The 19,464-nt window shown below is 47.1% G+C and overlaps 1 protein-coding gene across 5 annotated transcripts in view; it reads right to left on the reverse strand.

Moving 5' to 3' along the window:
* MYZAP (myocardial zonula adherens protein) overlaps window positions 1-19,128 on the reverse strand; it is a 124,115-nt gene extending 104,987 nt beyond the window's left edge. For all 5 annotated transcript variants that reach the window (XM_081510089.1, XM_081510088.1, XM_081510085.1 and 2 more), the window contains exons 1-2: window positions 18,982-19,128; window positions 5,338-5,424 (exon numbers count right to left, since the gene is read on the reverse strand). In XM_081510089.1, the coding sequence (XP_081366215.1) occupies window positions 5,338-5,424; window positions 18,982-19,047 (153 nt within the window). In that variant the 5' untranslated portion in view covers window positions 19,048-19,128. The remainder of the gene's footprint in view (window positions 1-5,337; window positions 5,425-18,981) is intronic.
* Between the last annotated feature and the right edge of the window lie 336 nt (window positions 19,129-19,464).

A 19,464-nucleotide genomic window follows, 5' to 3' on the forward strand; every position in this document is an offset into this window, starting at 1 on the left:
CCTGGGTTTGATCCCACATGCTGTAATTAAGAGCCCACATGTTGCAACTAAAGAATGAAGACCGAAGATCCTGCAACTATTTACCTGGTGCAGCCAGGTAAACACATAAATATTGAAATAAAAGGAGAGGCATCAACTCATCATCTTCTACCCTTTGTCTTCATTTGCCATTTTATGTCAGAGGGCCAAAACCAGGACTTAATCAGGTAGGTTGTTTGAGGAAGAAGGTTCTAGTAAAAATGAATTATCCTGGAAAAGGCAAGGTTGGACTCAAAAGAGAAGGAAGAGAGAAGGGAAGGGGGTGTCAGACTCCCAGAGGTACAGGGAGTTGGGTGCAGAGACCTGCCTCTCCCTTCCCTCCCCTCGAACCCGCATACCCTCCTTGTGGTGCCCTTAACATCTCTGCCTCATTTCCAAGATGATGCCATCAGTCCCCTCAAAGTCATGGCTCTGAAGGGGATACATATGAGGAACAAATAACAGACAAGACGCTCATTCTCACTGGTCATCAGGAAATGGGCTTGTGAGATGCGTGGGATGCTTTGTTCTCACAGGGTCAGAACATTTTCTAAGTGAGCTGCCTATGTTCCAATCAAGCTGAGCACTTCCTGGTTATCTGCATGCATGTTTAGTTGTGCCTGACTCCTTGAGACCCCACAGACTAGGGCTGTATCACTTCAGGCAAGTTACTTAATCTCTTTGTGCTTCAGTTTCCTCAACTATAAAATGCAATGTACATGGGTGCTCAGTCACATCCGATTCTTTGCGACCCTACACACTGTAGCCCACCAGGCTCTTCTGTCCGTGGGATTTCCCAGGCAAGAATACTGGAGTTGCCATTTCCTACTACAGGGGATCTTCCTGACTCAGGGATCGAATCCACGTCTCCTACACTGTCAGGCAGATTCTTTAGCACTGACCCACCCATATCTGTGCACACAAATGATCCAGATTTCACAGTTTTAGACAAGATCGGGTGCATTCGGGTGGTATGGCCATAGACTGGATTTCATATTTTTAAATACAAAAATAATGGTAAAACAGCAATAAAATATCTGTACATAAAAGAAACACCATGTAAAGAACACTGAATACCAGCATGGCCACCAGTAGGATAGGGCTTGGGACAGCAAGGCTGACGTATGAGGTGGGTATCATCACCAAAGAGGAGTTCTCTGAGGTAAGGTCTGTGCAGAGAGAGGAAGCCAGGCCCAGGTGTATTGCCAGAGGGATGCTCGGAGGAGGACGTAATAATATCTGAAAAGATGCAGCAGGTACAGCCCAAGAGGGATGCAAGATGGGCAATTTCAAAAAGGAGAATGACTTCTCCAGGGGACAGAGGAGAAAAATGAAGAACCAGGGCCACTGGGTTTGACGGTCAAGGGGAAGCATTTGACATTTAGTCATCGCCTCTCTAGTCAGTGGGCTTCCCTTGTGGCTCAGACAGTAAAGAATCCACCTGCTATGAGGGAGACATGGGTTTGATCCCTGGGCCAGGAAGATTCCCTGGAGAAAGGAATTGCAACCCACTCCAGTACTCTTGCCTGGAGAATCCCATGGACAGAGGAGTCTGGCGGGCTACAGTCCGTGGGGTCACAAAGAGTTGGACATGACTGAGTGACTTTCACTTTTCTCCAATCAGTATTACAAGCCAGACGCTGTTGGGGGACCTTTGCATACTCCAACTCAGTTACTCTTTGCAACCAGGCTTTCATGTGCCTACTTGAAAGATGAGGAAACTAGCAGCAGAGGAACAAAGTGTCTGGGAGTCATCTGGTGGACTGGGGAAAGCAGGTTTGGGGCAGGTGGGGTGTTCCATTAGAGAACGATTAAGAGGAACAGGCGCCCCAGCATCTGCCTTGGGAGCAGGAAGCCATCCACACCCGCCTGAGGAACCCATGAGTCCAGAGAAAGACACCGCCTCTGTCGTCATTGCCTCCAGAAGCCTCTAAACACCCCATCATGAAGCTGGGCAACCTGCGCCACCTGCCACACCCTTCCACCACTGCCCTGTGAGTAATTCCTCTCCCTAATGATTTGGGGCCAGCAGACAGAATGGCTCAGCTAGCAGTGGTGCTTATGTGCAGCCAGCTGCCCCATAGCTTCCTCGGGTCCTCAAAAGACATTATGCAGGGCTTACCTTGGGGTTCAGCAGTAAAGAATCCACCTGCCAATGCAGGAGATGTGGATTCGATACCTGATCCGGGAAGATTCCATATGCAGCAAGACAATTAAGCCCATGTGCCACAACTACTGAGCCTGTGCTCTAGGGCCCACGTGCCGCAACTACTGAAACCAAAGGCTCTAGAACCCGTGCTCCCCAACAAGAGAAGCCACTGTGATGAGAAGCCTGCGCACTGCAACTAGAGAGTAGCCCCTACTTGCCACAGAGAAAAGCCCACACAGCAACGACGACCCAGCAGAGCCAAAAATAAATCAATTTTTTTTTTTAAAGATGCTGTGCATCTTCCCTGACTGTGAAAAAGAACAAGACTCAGCTCTGCCTTCAGTGGGCTGCCGCTCTAACAGGGCCCCGGAAATCCTCTGAGAAGTTCCACTTGATCAGCATCCCATCAGGCCATTTACAGCTTCTTTATCTGAGCGAGCTTCAGTCCCCCAACTGTCACACCACAGACAAAGGGACCAAAGGAAAAAGTCACCCTGCCAGTGTTCTTGGTATCCTGCGATTTTGTGGACTACGTACGATGTCACAGAGAGGAGCAGCCACACCAAAGCACGTCAGGGTTGCTAGCGGCCCTAGGGCCTCCTCGCTGGTGCTCACCTCTGGCTCCCAGTGACTCAGGACCAGACACCCGGCCAGGACGTGGTGACAGAATCACCCAGAACAGCCTCACAGTCACCACCAGGACCTTCAAGTGCTGCCACCACCCAAGGACTTCGGTTCTGGGGTAAGAGCCGGCCCCGCCCTCCTCCTCTCTACCCCAGTTTTTCTGCAGTGAGTCACCAATGCATCAGAGATTGGCATGCAGGCTGCACACCTGGTCTGCCGAGTCTAGAAGCATCCTGGCAGTCTCTCCCTGGAGTTTCTGCCCTGTGCTCCCAGAGTTCTTGGGCAGGAGGGTTCTGGGGTGCAGGGAGGACTCTGGCTCCCAGCAGCAGAGGGTCTAACTGTTTTTAAAAGCTTGAAAAGCACTGTTCAAGGTCAACAGACAAATTGGGACACAACGTGAAGACCAACATGCCTGTGACATAGAACAGATTGACAATTTCTTAGGTAATATTTGACACTTCTTGAGCAGCGGCATGGCCTCTGGTGCCTCACAACACCCACTGCCCCAGTGCTAGCATGCAGAAGCCCCTCACAAACATCTGCCCAGGCGTGCAGCTCAGAGCTAACACCAACAGACCGAATTCCCCACTGCCTCTACCATGCATTCGGGGCCCTTGTCCTGTCACTTGCCCCAGCCTGGGCCCCTTCTCCAGCAAGCACTCATTCTAACTCCCCATGTGCTAAGCTGCCCATGAGCTTCTGGACACATCCCAGGGCCACTCCTCTGACCAATCTATCAGCTCTGAAAGGATGGACAGAGAGGGGATCAGTGAGGGCAGAGGGGACCCACACCTCCAGCAACACAGGCCTCTGGTCATCAGCTGGGATTCAGCAACCAAAGCCTGACCACTTCCACTCTCTCTGCCTATGCGCTTTTACCTCCAAACTTTTTCTTTGGAAAATGTTCAAAGATACAGAGAAGCCAAAAGAACAATTAAGCTACATCACCAATGTACCATTATCATGAGTAAGAAAAGTACCATTTTTTAATAATACATAATATATGGGTTTAGATTCAAAATTGTACAACTTTGATATTGTATCAAAAGATACATATATATATCTTACATATATATATTGGATCCAGGATTTAATCAAGGTTTAATTCATTATAATAACGTTAAGTCTCTCTCGTCTTTCTTATCTCTAATAGATTCTTTTTTTTAAATAACATTAAATTTATTAAGGGAGTCTGGCTAATTTTTTTTATAGACAATCCCACATTTTGGATTTTTCTGTCTCCTTATTACTAGATTCAGTTACACAAGTTTGGCATGAATATTACAGGTAATATTATTTACTTCTTAACTGCATCACACCAGAAGTCACAGAATACCAGGCTGCTCCATCCTGGTAAAGCCGAATCGGATTGCCTGGTAGAACTACTGGCTGCCATACTGTGGACTGTACCTCTAGAGTCCGTAATGATCAGTGAGGTCATACTCTGAGCCCACATCAATATACTGCTCCACGGTAATCTTTCACCAACTAGCTTTTACATTCATTGATTGATGACCTGGCATGGGGGTTACAAAACAAGAAATTTTCTAAATTTATCAGCTGATGCTATATATATATATATATATATATAAAAAGAGCTTTCCCTTTTATAATCTATTACTATACACCCATGAGGTTTTTTTTTATTATTCAATGTGTCATAATTCATCCTTGTCATTAATTCTTTTGATTTTGAAATTTTTCCATTTTTAGCAGTGAGAGCCCTTTCAAACAGGCTTCTGGGTCCTTTGATATGGCCCAATTCTCCATGTTCCCAGAGCCCTGCTTACACTTCAGGATCCTAACACTCGAACTATCACGTCAGCTTGGTTTATTTATATGTCTGTCTCACCTGAAAATCTGTCAGTTCCTCAAGGCAAGGCCAAGGTCAGGCTTAGCTCTGCGGCCCAGCACTTAGCACAGCAGCTGGCACAAAAAGGCCTGCTCGGCTCCTCCTCCCTGCAGCCGGGTGCCCTTGCCAGGGCTGCTTTGGGGCCATTCCTCTCCAGGCAGCACCCCCACCCCAAGAGCTGGGCCTCTGGCTCTGGCCACAGAGAAAGGCTCAGGCCCAGCTGCAGCTCACAATGGGCCCTTTGACTCAACTGGTCGGGGCTCTTTCAGGAAAAACCTGTCCCCTGCCACCACAACTGTCACCAAAGCCAGCGCCCCTAGAGTTGCAAGGCAACACACAGCCGGCGTTCACCTAGAAGAGACAGCAGGGTCCCGAGGCCACCTAGCCGGCCAGGCAGAGCAGCCTGACTTCTGGGAAGATGGTGGGTGGGGAGCCTTTCATCACACAGCTGCTGACACGCGGGCTCTGTGAACAGCCTGGATGGAGGACAGCAGGGGAAGGGGGTTCAAATAAAAGGGTACAAAGAGGGGAGGGACTTCCCTGGCAGCCCAGTGGGTAAGACGCTGTGCTTCACTGCAGGGGGCAAGGGTTCAGACTCTGGTCGAGCAACTGAGATCCCACATGCCGCACCGCATAAAACAGCAACAACAAAAAGGTGGGAACTGGTCAAGACTTCGCCTGAGAGATGGCTTACCTGCTCTCTTGTTTCAACCTTCTTTTCACTTGGCTCAGGCACTGGGTTCTCGGGAGGTACAGTCAGCCGTAGTCTGCAGACATTTGCCTAGGAGAGAAGAGAGGAGAGGCCAGTTATAAACCTGCATTTGGGGCAGAAGGAGCCAGATCACCTGGGGTTCTCAGAGCCTCCATCGCCTCCTTAGCAATGGGAATGATGGCACAAATCACACAGGGGGTGCTGGGGAAAGATCAGTTTCCGCCGGGCCCATCACAGGCACTCACCGCCCTCCTGCTCATGTTTAATGCTTTCCTTCTTTAGCAAACTACCAAATAGTTTCATAGAATTCAAACATTTTTTTAAATGGCTCATGTTCCGTTACAGTACAGGATGATCTGATTTCAAAATACAGTTAGGGGGGTAGAGGCCAAGCTATACACAGTGGTGGAGGGGTGGGAAGGTGCTTTCTCCTTGACTCTATGTTGGATTTTCCTATAACAGACATGTACATGTTTAATCACAAAAATTTCATCAAAGTCTATATATCCATATCCACAGCAGCATTATTCACAACAGGCAAAAGGTGGAAACATCCCAAATGTTCATCAATGGATGCTGCTGCTGCTGCTGCTAAGTCGCTTCAGTCGTGTCCGATTCTGTGCGACCCCATAGGTGGCAGCCCACCCGGCTCCCCCGTCCCTGGGATTCTCCAGGCAAGAATACTGGAGTGGGTTGCCATTTCCTTCTCCAGTACTTGAGAGTGAAAAGTGAAAGTGAAGTCGCTCAGTCGTGTCCGACTCTTCGCGACCCCATAAACTGCAGCCTACCAGGCTCCTCCGTCCATGGGATTTTCCAGGCAAGAGTCCTGGAGTGGGGTGCCATTGCCTTCTCCGATCAATGGATGCGTAGGTAAATAAAATGTGTTTATACATAGAACAGAATATTTACACAGCCGTATAAAGGAACAAAACTTCTGACACATGCTATAACATGGAGCAACCTTGAGGACATGATACTAAGTGAAATAAGGCAGTTATGAAAAGACAAACCTGTATGGTTCCACTTACACAGGGTCCCCAGAGTGGTCAAATTCATAGAGATGGAGAGAAGAATGCTGGTTGCCAAGGACTGAGTTATTCTTTAATGAATATGGAGTTTCAGTTTGAAAAGATGAAAGACGGATAGTGGTGATGGTCACACAACAATGACAATGTACTTAATGCCACATGATGTTTATTTCACTCTATTATCACAGCCTGATCCTACTGTGATATATTCTGGAGAGAAGTGGAAAATGTGTTGTTTTTTTATCCTGCCATTAAAAAAAACAACACCAAAGGAAAACAGCAGAGAGTCAAAGCAGCACCCAGAGTGCCCAGCCCATAGCCCCACACACTCATGAGAGCACAGCCTGTCCCTGTCATGGGTGGAATTCTGTCCCCTAAAATATATACATAGGAGTCCTAACTCCTAGTACCTCAGAATGTGACTTTATTTGAAAATAGAGTCTTTATAGTGGTGCTTGTCGTTCAGCCACTAAGTCATGTCTGACTCTTTGCAACCTCATGGACTGCAGCATACCGGGCCCCACTCTCCTCCATTATCTCTTGGAATTTGCTCTAATTCATGTCCATTGAGTCGGTGATGCCATCAAACTATCTCACCCTCTGCCACCTTCTTCTCCTTTTGCCTTGAATCTTTCCCAGCATCAGGGTCTTTTCCAATGAGTTAGCTCTTTGTATCAGGTGGTCAAAGTATTGGAGCTTCAGCTTCAGCATCAGCATCAGTCTTTCCAATGAATACTCAGGATTGATTTCCTTTAGGATTGACTGGTCAGATCTTCTTGCAGTCCAAGGGACTCTCAAGAGTCTTCTCCAACACCATAGTTCAAAAGCATCAATTCTTCAGTGCTCAGCCTTCTTTATGACCCAACTCTCACTTCTGTACACAAGTAATGAAAAAATGGAGCTTTGACTATATGGACCTTTGGACCTTTGTTGGCAAAATAATGTCTCTACTTTTTAATATGCTGTCTAGGTTTTTCATAGCTTTTCTTCCCAGGAGCAATTATCTTCATTTCCTGGCTGCAATCACCGTCCACAGTGATTTTGAAACCCAAGAAAAGAAAATCGGTCACTGTTTCCACTTTTTCCCCTTATAATTGCCATAAAATGATAGGACCAGATGCCATGATCCTAGTGTTTTGAATGCTGAGTTTTAAACCAGCTCTTTTACTCTCCTCTTTCACATTCATCAAAAGTCTCTCTAGTTCCTCTTCACTTTTTGCCATTAGGGTGGTATCATCTGTATATCTAACTAAGATTGTTGATATTTCACCCTGCAATCTTGATTCCAGCTTGTGATTCATCCAGCCTGGCTTTTCACATGATGTATTCTGCATCTAAGTCAAATAAGTAAGGTGACAATATACAGTCTTGACTTACTCCTTTCCCAATTTGAAACCAGCCCATTGTTCCATGTCCAGCTCTAAATGTTGCTTCTTGATCTGCATACAGGTTTCTCAGGAGAAAGGTATAGCGGCCTGGTACTCTCATCTCTAAGAATTTTCCAGTTTGTAAAATGAGGTCATTATGGTAGGTCCTAATCCCAAATGACTGGTGTCCTTACATAAAGGGAAAATTGGGAGACAAAGATGCATACAGGGAGCACACCATGTAAGCAAACAAAGGAGAAGGGCCTGGAACAGATTCTGCCCTCACTGCCCTCAGAAAGAACCAATCCTGTTGACACCTTGGCTTTGGAATTCCAATCTCCAGAATCAGGAGACAATATATTGCTGTTGTTTAAGTCACTTGGCTTGTGGTACTTTTATTTTTTTTACAGCAACCCCAGTAAACTAATACATACCCCGCAACCTGGTCTGCAGTCACAGTTATGCACTGGTCCACAGGGAAGCCTCTGAGAAAAGCACCCTGCATCCAAGAAGCCCAGGATTGGATACGATTGTAAAAGACCTTTGATGTCCAACCTGCCAGCCTATGAAGGAACCGCCTCACTCAAAAATATACTCGGCAGGTGGACACCCAGTCTTAGGGTAACATTTTCCCCGTACAGGTGACAGCCCATTTGGAACACACATTAGCACTTCCAGTCTCACCACTGCCTTCATCTGGGGTACTCCATTTTGCTACCTGATACCTCTAACTTCCTGATAACGGACTTAAACAGTTCTTCCTCAGAACCCCTGCCTAACAGGCCCAGGGTACCCTCAGGGACTGGAGCAGAATTCCCTTTGCTCTTCATCAGCCTGAATGTCCTTTCTTCTGCACTAAACAAACCAGTCCTTTCAGCCACAAGATTTTGTTTTGAGATCCTTCTCCATCTCACTCTTCTCTGGGCAAGCTCTGGCTCCAGCGACCCCAGGGAGAGATGTGACCTGACCCCTAGCGATATCACTCCCTCTTATATGGCCAACTTTGAACAAAACCTTCAAAGCTAATCGCCAGTCATGTTGGTCATAGAGAGAAACCAAGCCATTCCAGCACACAGCTCTCTCAGCTGACAAACAACACTGATGGGAATCCGAGGGTCTCCAGAAAGAGGTAACCCTTTGACTTCAGGCCACTTGGGCTGGTTGAAGCCAGTGGGCATTTGCATGAACATCAAATTGTAACTCACACCAGGCATGTAATCCAAGTCTGTGATGCTCAGTAATCATCTCTGGTAGGCCAGATCTGATCCACAGCATAGTTTTGCAGAGAAAAGGGAGTACTTTTCACTTATACCATACCCTATACCACACACACACACATGTGCACACAGAGATACATACCTGCACAGGTGTACACACATATTCAGAGTTTCCAACACCTACTAGGCTGTGCTGACTATGAGCAAGCTATTTGATCTCTCTGAATCTCAAGGGTAAAATACAGGTAAAGGAAGATTCTGGCACATAGTAAGCCTCTATCACTGTTAGATATTTTTATTATTATCTAAATAATGTCACCAGCCTACAAGCTCCAAAATGATATAGGCTGACTTGGCTTTCTGGCTCTGCTTTCCACGATAAAAACAATTTGGCCAATGGATCTAGTGAGTATTAGTATAGCAACTGATAGCTTTACAGGCTGATTGCCCTAGAGGGGTAATCCCTAATGGCAATCATTTTTGGAATAAACTGAAAACCAGAAGAAAAGACAAGGTCCAGAAGGGACTCCGTGACTCCAATCACTCAAAACTGAGAAGCCCCTCCCCCTGATGGAGACAGTTCTTTATCTGTCCACCAAGAATGCTGATTTTCCTCAACACACTTCCCGCATCTCTCCTCAGGCTATATGTACACTACGGAACACAAATTCACAGGCTAAAGAGAATGCATTTCTCTAAACTATCAGTTTTACCTGGTGATAGATAATGCATTCAAATAAAACAAGAATGTAAAATAAACATCTGACTTCAAAGCTAACTGGCAGGTGCATCACATGCTTGTGGCTCCACCCACACCTTTGTGTAGTGTGTTTACTCTTGTCATTAGGAGTGCCTTTATGGAAACATGAGGGCACGGACTACACGTGGTGCTTACATTCTGTAATCAGTGCTGATCCACAATGGACTCACGGCACAGATGCAGTTTAAATCCAGCCTGGAACAGGATCAGACCCTTCTTAGTAAGATGCTCAAATGTACTGTTATGTGAAAAAAGACAAGTGCTGGGAAAAAATAACCTGTTCTGTTTTTAAAATATACTCCTATAATTTGTATATATTTGCGGGAAAAAACTGTCTTTCCGGAAACAGGACCACCTGCTGGTGGTGGTGGTGGTGATCTTTTGGAAAGTGGGATTTCTGCACTGTCTGCACCTGTTGCAAGTATGTGTAAGTTTTTAAAATAAAAAACATAGTAGGGACTTCCCTGGTGGTCCAGTAGCTAAGACCCTACGCTCCCAATGCAAAGGGCCCAGGTTCAATCCCTGGTCACAGAACTAGGTCTCACAGGCTACAACTAAGAGAGCCTGTAGGCCACAATGAGGATCTAAGATCCCGCATGCTGCAACAAAGACCCAGTGAGTGCAGTCAAATAAATAAATACAGATAAATATTATTAAAATATCTTAGTAGTCAGAGAGGGCAGCCCACTCCAGTATTCTTTCCTGGGCTATCCCATGGACAGAAGAGCCTGGCAGGCTACAGCTCATGGGGTCACAAAGAGTCAGACACGACTGAGCAACTAACAGTCAGTTACAGCCAATAATAAAGATTGAGAGGGACTATATCAGAAAGAGAGAAAGGTCTGCCAACGCAGGAGACGTGGATTCCATCCCTGAGTCAGGAAGATCCCCTGGAGGAGGAAATGGCAACCCACTCTAGTACTCTTGTCTGGAAAATCCCATGGATAGAGTAGCCTGTCGGGCTATAGTCCATAGTGTCACACAGTGTTGGACATGACTGAAGCAACTTTGCACAGCACAGCACATATCAAATGGGGCGGAGGCAGAGGGAGGTCCTCAATCCTTCCTAGACCCACAGGACTGTTTCAGAGCAGCAAAGAGAACATCCCACAGGTCTAAAAGGTGCTATGAATTTCGTAACAGAAGTACTAAGTAACCCCTGAATGTACCTGACAGGCTGACCCTGTCGAGTTTACCTCCATTAGTCACTCACTTTCAGGAATCTCCCCTTGGGAAGATCTCCCACTGGGCAAGATAAGGCAGATCAAAGCTTCTCTCTCTGAGCATTTGATGATGCTCACTTTCATGGTTTCCTGGCACTCAGGTACATAATACCCAGAGTAGCCCAGGTTGGAGAGTGCCTGAGAGGCAGGTAAGGTAGTTGGCCCCAGGAGTTCCCACACCAGCTGGCTCCACCTTGTGTTCTGAACATCGTGGGGAGCTGAATCTTATTTACCCTGAACACTAGCCCTGGACCTGCCATCCTTACAATCAAAGGTCCCTTCTAGCGGATAAAAAGCAAGAAGATGGACTCAGTGTACTTCAAGTACTGAGCACCCACTACTTACAAAACACTTAAGGGCTATGAGGGTACCAATATGGAAAAGAAAGAGCCCTGCCCAAAGAGGCTCATAATCCAGAAACACACCCACACAAGGCAATATCATAACCAATACGGTACTGGGCAGACAGGGTAGTGTGTGGTTAAGGCATGATGGAACTGCACTTCTGGGTTCCAACTCTGATTCTGACACCTACTAGCTGTGAAACCTTTGGAAAGCTACTCAATCTTTATTGTTTCAGTTACTTCAGTTGTAAAACTCAGCTAACAATACTGCAGAAAGGACTCTCTTGGGATTGTTGCAAAGATTCTTTTTTTTTTTTTTTTTGGCCACACTGAGTGGCATGCAGGATCTTAGTTCCCCAACCAAAGAGCTAACTCATGCCATCTGCAGTAGAAGCATGGAGTCTTAACCACTGGGCCACCAGGCAAGTCCCTGTGGCTAGGCTTTAATAAACCAATACATGAAAAGGACTTAGAACAGTTTCTGGCACATATTAAGCATTCAGTGAATCATCTTTTTTACCCTGGGAACTTAAGGAGAACAGTCATCTAACTGGAGGTGGAGTATATCAGGAGGGTTCTAGAGATGACATGTGAACTGCGTATAGAAGAACAGAAAGGACTTCCCAGGTCAATGATGTTGGGAGAGTCCATCATCAGAAGAACAATATACAATTACCAGGCAAGGCATTCATTCCCAACGGGCCAAAGACACAAACAGGGCATGTTCTGAGAATGGTAAATGGGCCCGCAGCCTGAGCAATATCGGGAGAAGAAAATGGCCACACAAGTAGGGGCCAAACTCTTAACCTATAAATGCCTGATGGCGAAGCAAGGCCTCTAATGGAAGACATCGGGGAGCCATTTAAATTTCTAGAGGCAAGGACTATTGCTCAAATCTAAGTTCGGTGATTAACAGCAATTATTGAGTACCTCCTATTATGTTCCACACCCTACAGCATGGACCGGAAGGGGAAAAATAGGGTTCCCAAGCAGGCTTTGTACCTTAACTGCTTATGTAGCCCTTACAGCACTCAGCATAGGATCAACACGTAATAGGCCCCTGCTCAGTAAATGTCCGTAAGGGCTTCTTTCTAGGTTGAACTAAAACACAGTAAGGAGAATGTACCTGACACTCCCCAGAGAGCCTTCAACTTTCTTCAAGCCAATCCCCACAGGAGGACAGCAGGGGAAGGGCAGCGAGCATTCAAGCCTCCTCCACAAGAAGATCCACAACCAAGCCCTTGTCTGCAATCAGGGCACCTGGGAGCTAAGCAGATCTCTGGGGACTTGTTCCTGACCCACTCTGTGGAGGCAGAGGGCTGGTCCCTGTCTAGGGGGCACTCTGCCATCCACGTACCCTCATGCTCTCAGCTTCAGTATCCAGGCTCACCTGAGGGAGAGCTGTCCATCTCAAATAAAAAGGGGTGGAGAATATGACCCAGGGAGGTGCTGGGTTTGCTCATCAGTTTATAAACATGGATTTCCCTATGGAAATGAGCCAAGTGCATTTACATTTCCCTCGGGCATGGTCCACTCTGCGACCACAGGTCCCTGCTCAGCTCCACCTAACAACAGATGGTGTGGCCACTACGGCTGTGGCTGGGAGGTTGGTCTCTGCTCAGCACAAGCATTAAAATCTCTGAGACATGCAGATGGAACTGGGCCTGCCCTGTCTGGAGGAGGCCTCTTAAGTGCTGCTTGACCCTGAGCTTGCAGGCCTGATCATCTACATCAGGGTGAGGTAAACTTTTTCTGTAAAGTACCAGATAGTAAATATTGAGGGTCTGCAGGCCCTGTAAAACCATTCTTAGCCCAGAGTATACAAAACAGGCCAAGGGCTGGGTCTGACTATGGGGTCATCACTTGCCCACCCTGATCTCCATGCTTAGATACTTCTTCCAGGTGGTGTAAAGTGTCCGGGCACCCACCTTCCTGTCACAGCTGATTCTGGACAAAATTCCTAAGTAGGAGAACAGTGACTTCTACCTCTTGTTCTAGCTGGCTCTTCTGTACCAGGCTCACCATGTGCACCAAATGCCAAAACCCAGAGAGAAATCACAGGTAAATGAACGCACACAAAGACATCAGAGTCCTGGCATGTTAGGACTCTCCCATCCTGGCCTCACCTCCATTGCGCCTTTCCAAAAAGCCAAAGGGACCTTCTAGAACATGGACCCAGGACTGCCTGCATGTCCAAGAAAGCTGTCTGAGAGAGCAACCCTGGAAGGAGGAGTTCTGATCCTTGGCCACATATTAGAATCACCCGGGGAAGCTTCCTAAACAATGCTGATGTTATTCTCTCCTTTATGAGGTTCTCATCTAGACGGTCTGGGGTGGGGCCTAGGTGGAGGATTTTAAGCTTCTCGGTATTCCATGTGTAACCAGAGTTGAACCACTGACCTAACCAAAGGAATGAAGCTCCGACAGTACAACAGGATCAGGCACCTGGACTATTTGGAGGCCTTCCCAGAGCTGTCAGGCTCCTCACCCAGGCTGACACTCCCATCCACAGGGCACCTGCTTCCTGCCCAGGTGGACCAGAGGTCATGGGCTGGCTCCAACCCAAGCTTCTCTTCCTGTTTTCCCATTTGCCAACTCAATGTCAAGTATGGCTGTTTGAGGACCCTGGGGACACCCTTCTTTCTAAGCACCTATTACACCAGGCCTAGGGAGGGAGGGTCCTTAAACCTTCTCCTCTAGTAGTTAATCATAGGTAGGAGCAATGATGAGGGTCACGAGCCTCTAGGGGAACACAGAAGAGGGGGTTCAGGCAGGCTTCCCAGAGGAGCTGACCCTTCATCAGAAGAGGCATGAAAAATGGCAGAGGTGAGGAACAGCATCAAAATTTTGGGGAACAGCAAGTAATTTGGTACATCTGCAAAGAGTATTCATGAGGAGGGGGCGGGGAGGGCAAAGGCCAGATCAGAAGGCCCTGGGTGCTAAACTAGGGGGTTGTACTTGTTCTTGGCAATACCGAAGGGGCTCTTAAAGCAAAAGAGTTAGGTAGCTGGATTCTGCATTTTAGAGAGACATGCTGGCCTTAAAAGACAAAGAACAGTCAACAGTGTGACTGATGCTCAGGAAATATTACTTATCTAAGGAGGGAGAAGAGGTAAACACCTCTGTGTTACTCTTCTGTGGGCTGGGTGAAATGGGGACCAGTTTTGGCTGAGAGACATGACTGTAGGAACAAGAAGTAAGGCACATAATTGCTGAAAGTACTTTAAATCAAAACATTTCAACATAGTCTCTAGTTAGTTGGCCCAGGACCCACAACTCCCTGTGTTCAGTTCTACAATTTTTGAGGCTGATGTGAAAAGGTTTCATAAGTGACCAGAAGTTCAATGGTAACACCAGCCTCTGGATCTCAGATTTCCTTAAGACTCCTCAGAACTCAGGTCCCTTCATCCTACATCTGACACGGTGAGATGGGTGAACCTAAGCAGAGAAGTCAGGACATTTTTTTTTTTCTGAGCATATAACTATTAGTTTTGAGTGTCAGAGGGTCTTTGGCTGAGTCCTGGGGACACCAGGTTCTAAAACTCCTCAACTGGGCTCAGGAGGGCCCAGGGGAGCAGCCAGCCTGTCTTCTGGGTACTGCAGGCCCCCTGACAACCCCCTCCCTGGGGAAGGCTGCAGCCAGCTTCCTTCCACCATACGCTGAGCTCCCACAATGCTCTGCGTCCCTTCCTCAGAGCCCAGTAGGACAATATGGAAGTTATGCTCACAGATGTTTCTGTGAAAGGAAAAGGAAGTGAGGTAAACACCTGTCTGATCCATTCACTGGCCAACTAAGGAGAATTGTTTGAGTCAATCAGACAGAAATGGGACCCAGGAGAGTACTGCCTGAGTGAGGAAGTGATGACTGGCCAGCCCATTCCAGTTTTTAACAGAGGAAGACTCTGCCAAATACAAAAATTACTGGCAAAAGCAGGCCAGGAGACAGTCCTTGCCCTCTGGCCTTCCTGGATTTGGTTTCATTTTTTAATGTGCCATGGAGGGGCCATGACACCAGTAATACCAGTCAACAGTCTCCTATTATCAACACAGTGTGATGCTGGAGGAACCCTTGACAAGTCTATCATCTCACACCACCCTCACCAAACAGCTAACCAATAATATTTGGCTGCACAAAGTAAAAATGCTTTCCCCCCAAAGCACACAACCTGGCCACACAACTGCCCTTCCACTGCAAAGCTTCATTCAGTGCGATTAACTGCATTTACAAAATTCCTTTCAAAATCACAAAGCAATGTTAACATTTTTTAAAACATTTTCTCCCATTCTCCAAGGTCATCAATCTATCTATGGTTATTCTCCAGCCAATTTATCTTCCTGCTGTTGCCATAAATAAAACTATTTTTAGTGCACAACAGGTATGAAGGCAGATTTTTTTTTTTTAACTTTACAACCCCTGTTGGTTGGCATCCATAAATGCCTCTCAGAGGCTTATCAGCTGACAGAAATTACTCTCCCATCTGTTTTTTGGTTTTTTTTTTCCCTTGAGAGATTTCAGATAAGGAGGAGGTACAAATTGTAGGTGGCAGCTATTAAACGAAGGATAACTAGTGACAGTCTGGTCTGGCTGCACCACCCTGGGCAGCTGACTCAGAGAACTCCCTGTTCAGTGTCAACTGTCACCACCATTTCTGGTTGGCCTGAAGGCCTGGCTGGACACATCCCGGTTCCCCAGCAGTCCCTAATTTGGTAAGCTATTGGGATGAAACGGAAATGTTATTTTAATGGCTAACGTTTTACTGCACAAGACCATCGCTTGTGGCATATCAGAGAGGAAAGATAGAACAATATAGAGTTTATTAAAAAACTTTCAACTTAGGGAACACTTTTCACTTGTTTGGTCTACAACTTTATTTTTAAGACATCCTATCCTTGTTTATCCAAAAGAATAAGGGTTTTGCCCTAAAGCAGGTCCAATACATCACTGTGAAACAGTATATGCCAAGAGTTCCATTTAGAAGAAACGATACTTCCTTTTTTCAGTATCGCAATGATGTCACTCGCCTTATAAAGTCTCACTCCATCCTGCAAGAGTAAACACAAATGTCTGCTACAGAGGGAGGCCTTCTTCAGAGGCGTCAAGAAGAACCTTTCCTTTTAACTTCCATGCAGCCTGTCAACACTCTACCTTACTATTACAACATCGCTCTGTATGATGGTAGTCTGTGGCAAATGTCTGCCCACAGGTAGAGAGGACCCCAATATCTAACCCTTCATCACACAAAAGGTCTATAAACATTGTTTAATAAATCAATTAATCAATCAAAGATCACAGTTTCCACAAACACACACAGTACCAGTGCCATTTGCAAATTCTGAACAGAGTTGGAAATCATAAGGAAATCTTTAGTTATCTTCTTTGCAGAGCAAGTACCCATGTGCTCAAAGCAGCCTTACATGGTCTGATTCAGAGCACTGACCACTTCAAACCAAAGTATTTCAGATGTCTTACTCAAAGGGCAAAGCCTTCTCAACAGTGTGCTCATTCCATCAGACACCACAGTACATATAGCTAAAGAAATACTTGAAAGTAAACGTTTGAGAAAAAAATCTTCAGAAAGGTTATCTACTATACTAATCACATTTGCATCCACCCCTATCACTCTAGCCACTCAACGAGTACCCACTCTGGAAGGGGACCTAGAGAATTTCACACAGTCTGGTCCCACACAGGATCCTGTCTAAGCTCAGTGCTGGCTTTGTAGTGACTTCACTCTTTCTCAATCATAATTATGTTTCAACTGAGAAGAATTTCCACAGAAAAAAGACAAATACCCATCCTGGCGTAAGGCTAGGACTGTGGCTGGAAACCCATTTGGACCTAACGGGAATCTTGCTTTATGAAGCCAATGATTGGCTTCCGTCAACCCTAAGTGTCTGGTGTTCACACACATCTGAACCTATCACTTGGCCCAGACCCAGGAATAACACAGAGTCCTTCTGGAGCTAAAGAAAAACAGCGTTGAAGACGACTGCTAGTCATTTGGGTGAGGTACGTAAAATGAAATGAGCACATCTATAAGACTAAAAAATAGGCAGGAGTATCAAAGGGGCCCCTGGCTTGGACTTAGCCACTTGTTTAGCTAAACATAGGGGAAATAAGTTGGTGGTGGTTTAATCGCTTAGTCGTGTCCAACACTTGCGACACCACGGACTGTAACCCGCCAGGTTCTTCTGTCCAGGGGATTTCCCAGGCAAGAATACTGGAGTGGGGAGCCATTTTCTTTTCCAGGGGATCTTCCCAACCCAAGAATCGAACCCATGTCTCCTGCATGCAGGCAGTCTCCTGCATTGCAGGGTGGATTCTTTACTGTTTGAGCTAGGTGGCGCTTAAGGTAAAGAATCTGCCTGCCAGTGCAGGAGATGAGGGTTCAATCCCTGGGTCGGGAAGATCCCCTGGAGGAGGAAATGGCAACTTATTCCAGTATTCTTGCTTGGAAAATTCCATGGGCAAAGGAACCTGGTGGGCTACAGTCCATGGAGCTGCAAAGAGTCAGACACAATTAAGCAGACAGACAGACACAGGGAAATAGATTAGAGAAGTTTCAAGCACAGAAAAGATGCACTGAGATGATGAGTACTGAGTATCATAGTGAACAGATGAACCTACAAGGCACAAGGAGATCAAACCAGTCCATCCTAAAGGAAATCAGCCCTGAATATTCATTGGAAGGATTGATGCTGAAGCTGAAGCTCCAATGCTTTGGCCACCTGATGCAAAGAGCTGACTCATTGGAAACGTCCTTGATGCTGGCAAAGATAGAAAGCAGGAGGAGAAGGGAACAACAGAGGATGAGATGGTTGGATGGCATCACCGACTCAATGGACATGAGTTAGGGCAAGCTCTGGGAGATAATGAAGGACAGGGAAGCCTGGCGTGCTGTAGTCCATGGGGTCGAAAAGAGTCGGACATGACTGAGCGACTGAACAACAACAAAGGCACAAACCAAGGCCCTGGCAGTGTGCTCTGAGGTACCAGTCTTGGAAGAGATATGAAATGGGAAAGATGTGGCTAGCAATTCTTTCACAGAGCACTTGGAGCGATGAGAAAAGATGCAACAAAGATGGCAAAGAAATAGTACTTTCAAAGGGCAACCTAGGTGGAGATGGTGCCCACTGTGCTAATACTTAAATCAGAAAGAAGAAAGCTCCTTGTATAAACCCAAGTCCCACAACTCGGCTACTGGGTGGCCAGCTACTAACCTCTACTTTGTAAAATGAAGCCTACCTTAGTTAAGACCACTCCAAATCAGTGTTATTCTATCACCAATGGTGACAAGTGGCCCTTTCTTTTCATTTCTGGAAGGAGGAAAGTTTGGTTAAAGACATTCATCACCTTCGAGTCTCCAGAGAGGGATAATGCAGAAAGTTTCCCGTGCTTTTTTAAAACGGTGCCACCAATACACTTGGCTTGCTAGAGAAGACAGGAAGAGAGAGGAAATCTCTGGGAATTCCAGAAAATCCCCTAAGTCTTTCGAGACCATGGGGTCCTCTGGGGCATAGAAAAGAAGGGGCTTGCTCGCGGAGCTGGGAGAGAACCTAAAATTGAGTCCAGGTGGAGTGTCGGGGCCGAGGGACCGGTTTCGCGCGTCTCCATCCCCAGACCCCCAAGCGGGGCTGGCTGGACGGGGAAGGGGGACAGCAGCAGCTCCCAATCTTAGCTACTCACCCTCCTGCTGGGCGCCCCGGAGCTGCCGCCCGAGAGCAGGGTGACCGTGGACGTGGAGCGCAGCATCCCGCCTCAGCGGCGTTGGTGGCGGGTTCGGCGCGGCGCTGCTCCCGGGTGTAATAAGCCCGCGGTCCTCCCGCGGGAGGCGGGGAGGGTGGGAACCGCGCAGGCCTCAAGCGCCGGCGGGGCAGGGCGGGGGCGGGGCAGAGGCCGGGCCAAGGGGCGGAGCCGGGGCGGGGCCCGCGCACTCGCCTGACCTGTCAGGCTGCATTTTCTCCTGAGAGCGCAGACCCAGCAGAAGTTGGTCACCAACCTTCCCCCATGGTTCTGCGTCCTCCCAGGGTCAGTCCTAGGACAGGACTGAGTGCCTACCATGAGTGCCTCCCAGCAGTCAACACAATCTACCAATCCACCAATCCTCTATCCTGTGGAGTTTGCAATCTGGTGCGGATACTGAGAAATGACAGGTCTCAGTGCTCGAGA

This window comes from Giraffa tippelskirchi, chromosome 7 (assembly GCF_054371585.1).
Source record: "Giraffa tippelskirchi isolate mGirTip1 chromosome 7, T2T-mGirTip1v1.2.pri, whole genome shotgun sequence".
Classification (NCBI taxonomy): Eukaryota; Metazoa; Chordata; class Mammalia; order Artiodactyla; family Giraffidae; genus Giraffa; species Giraffa tippelskirchi.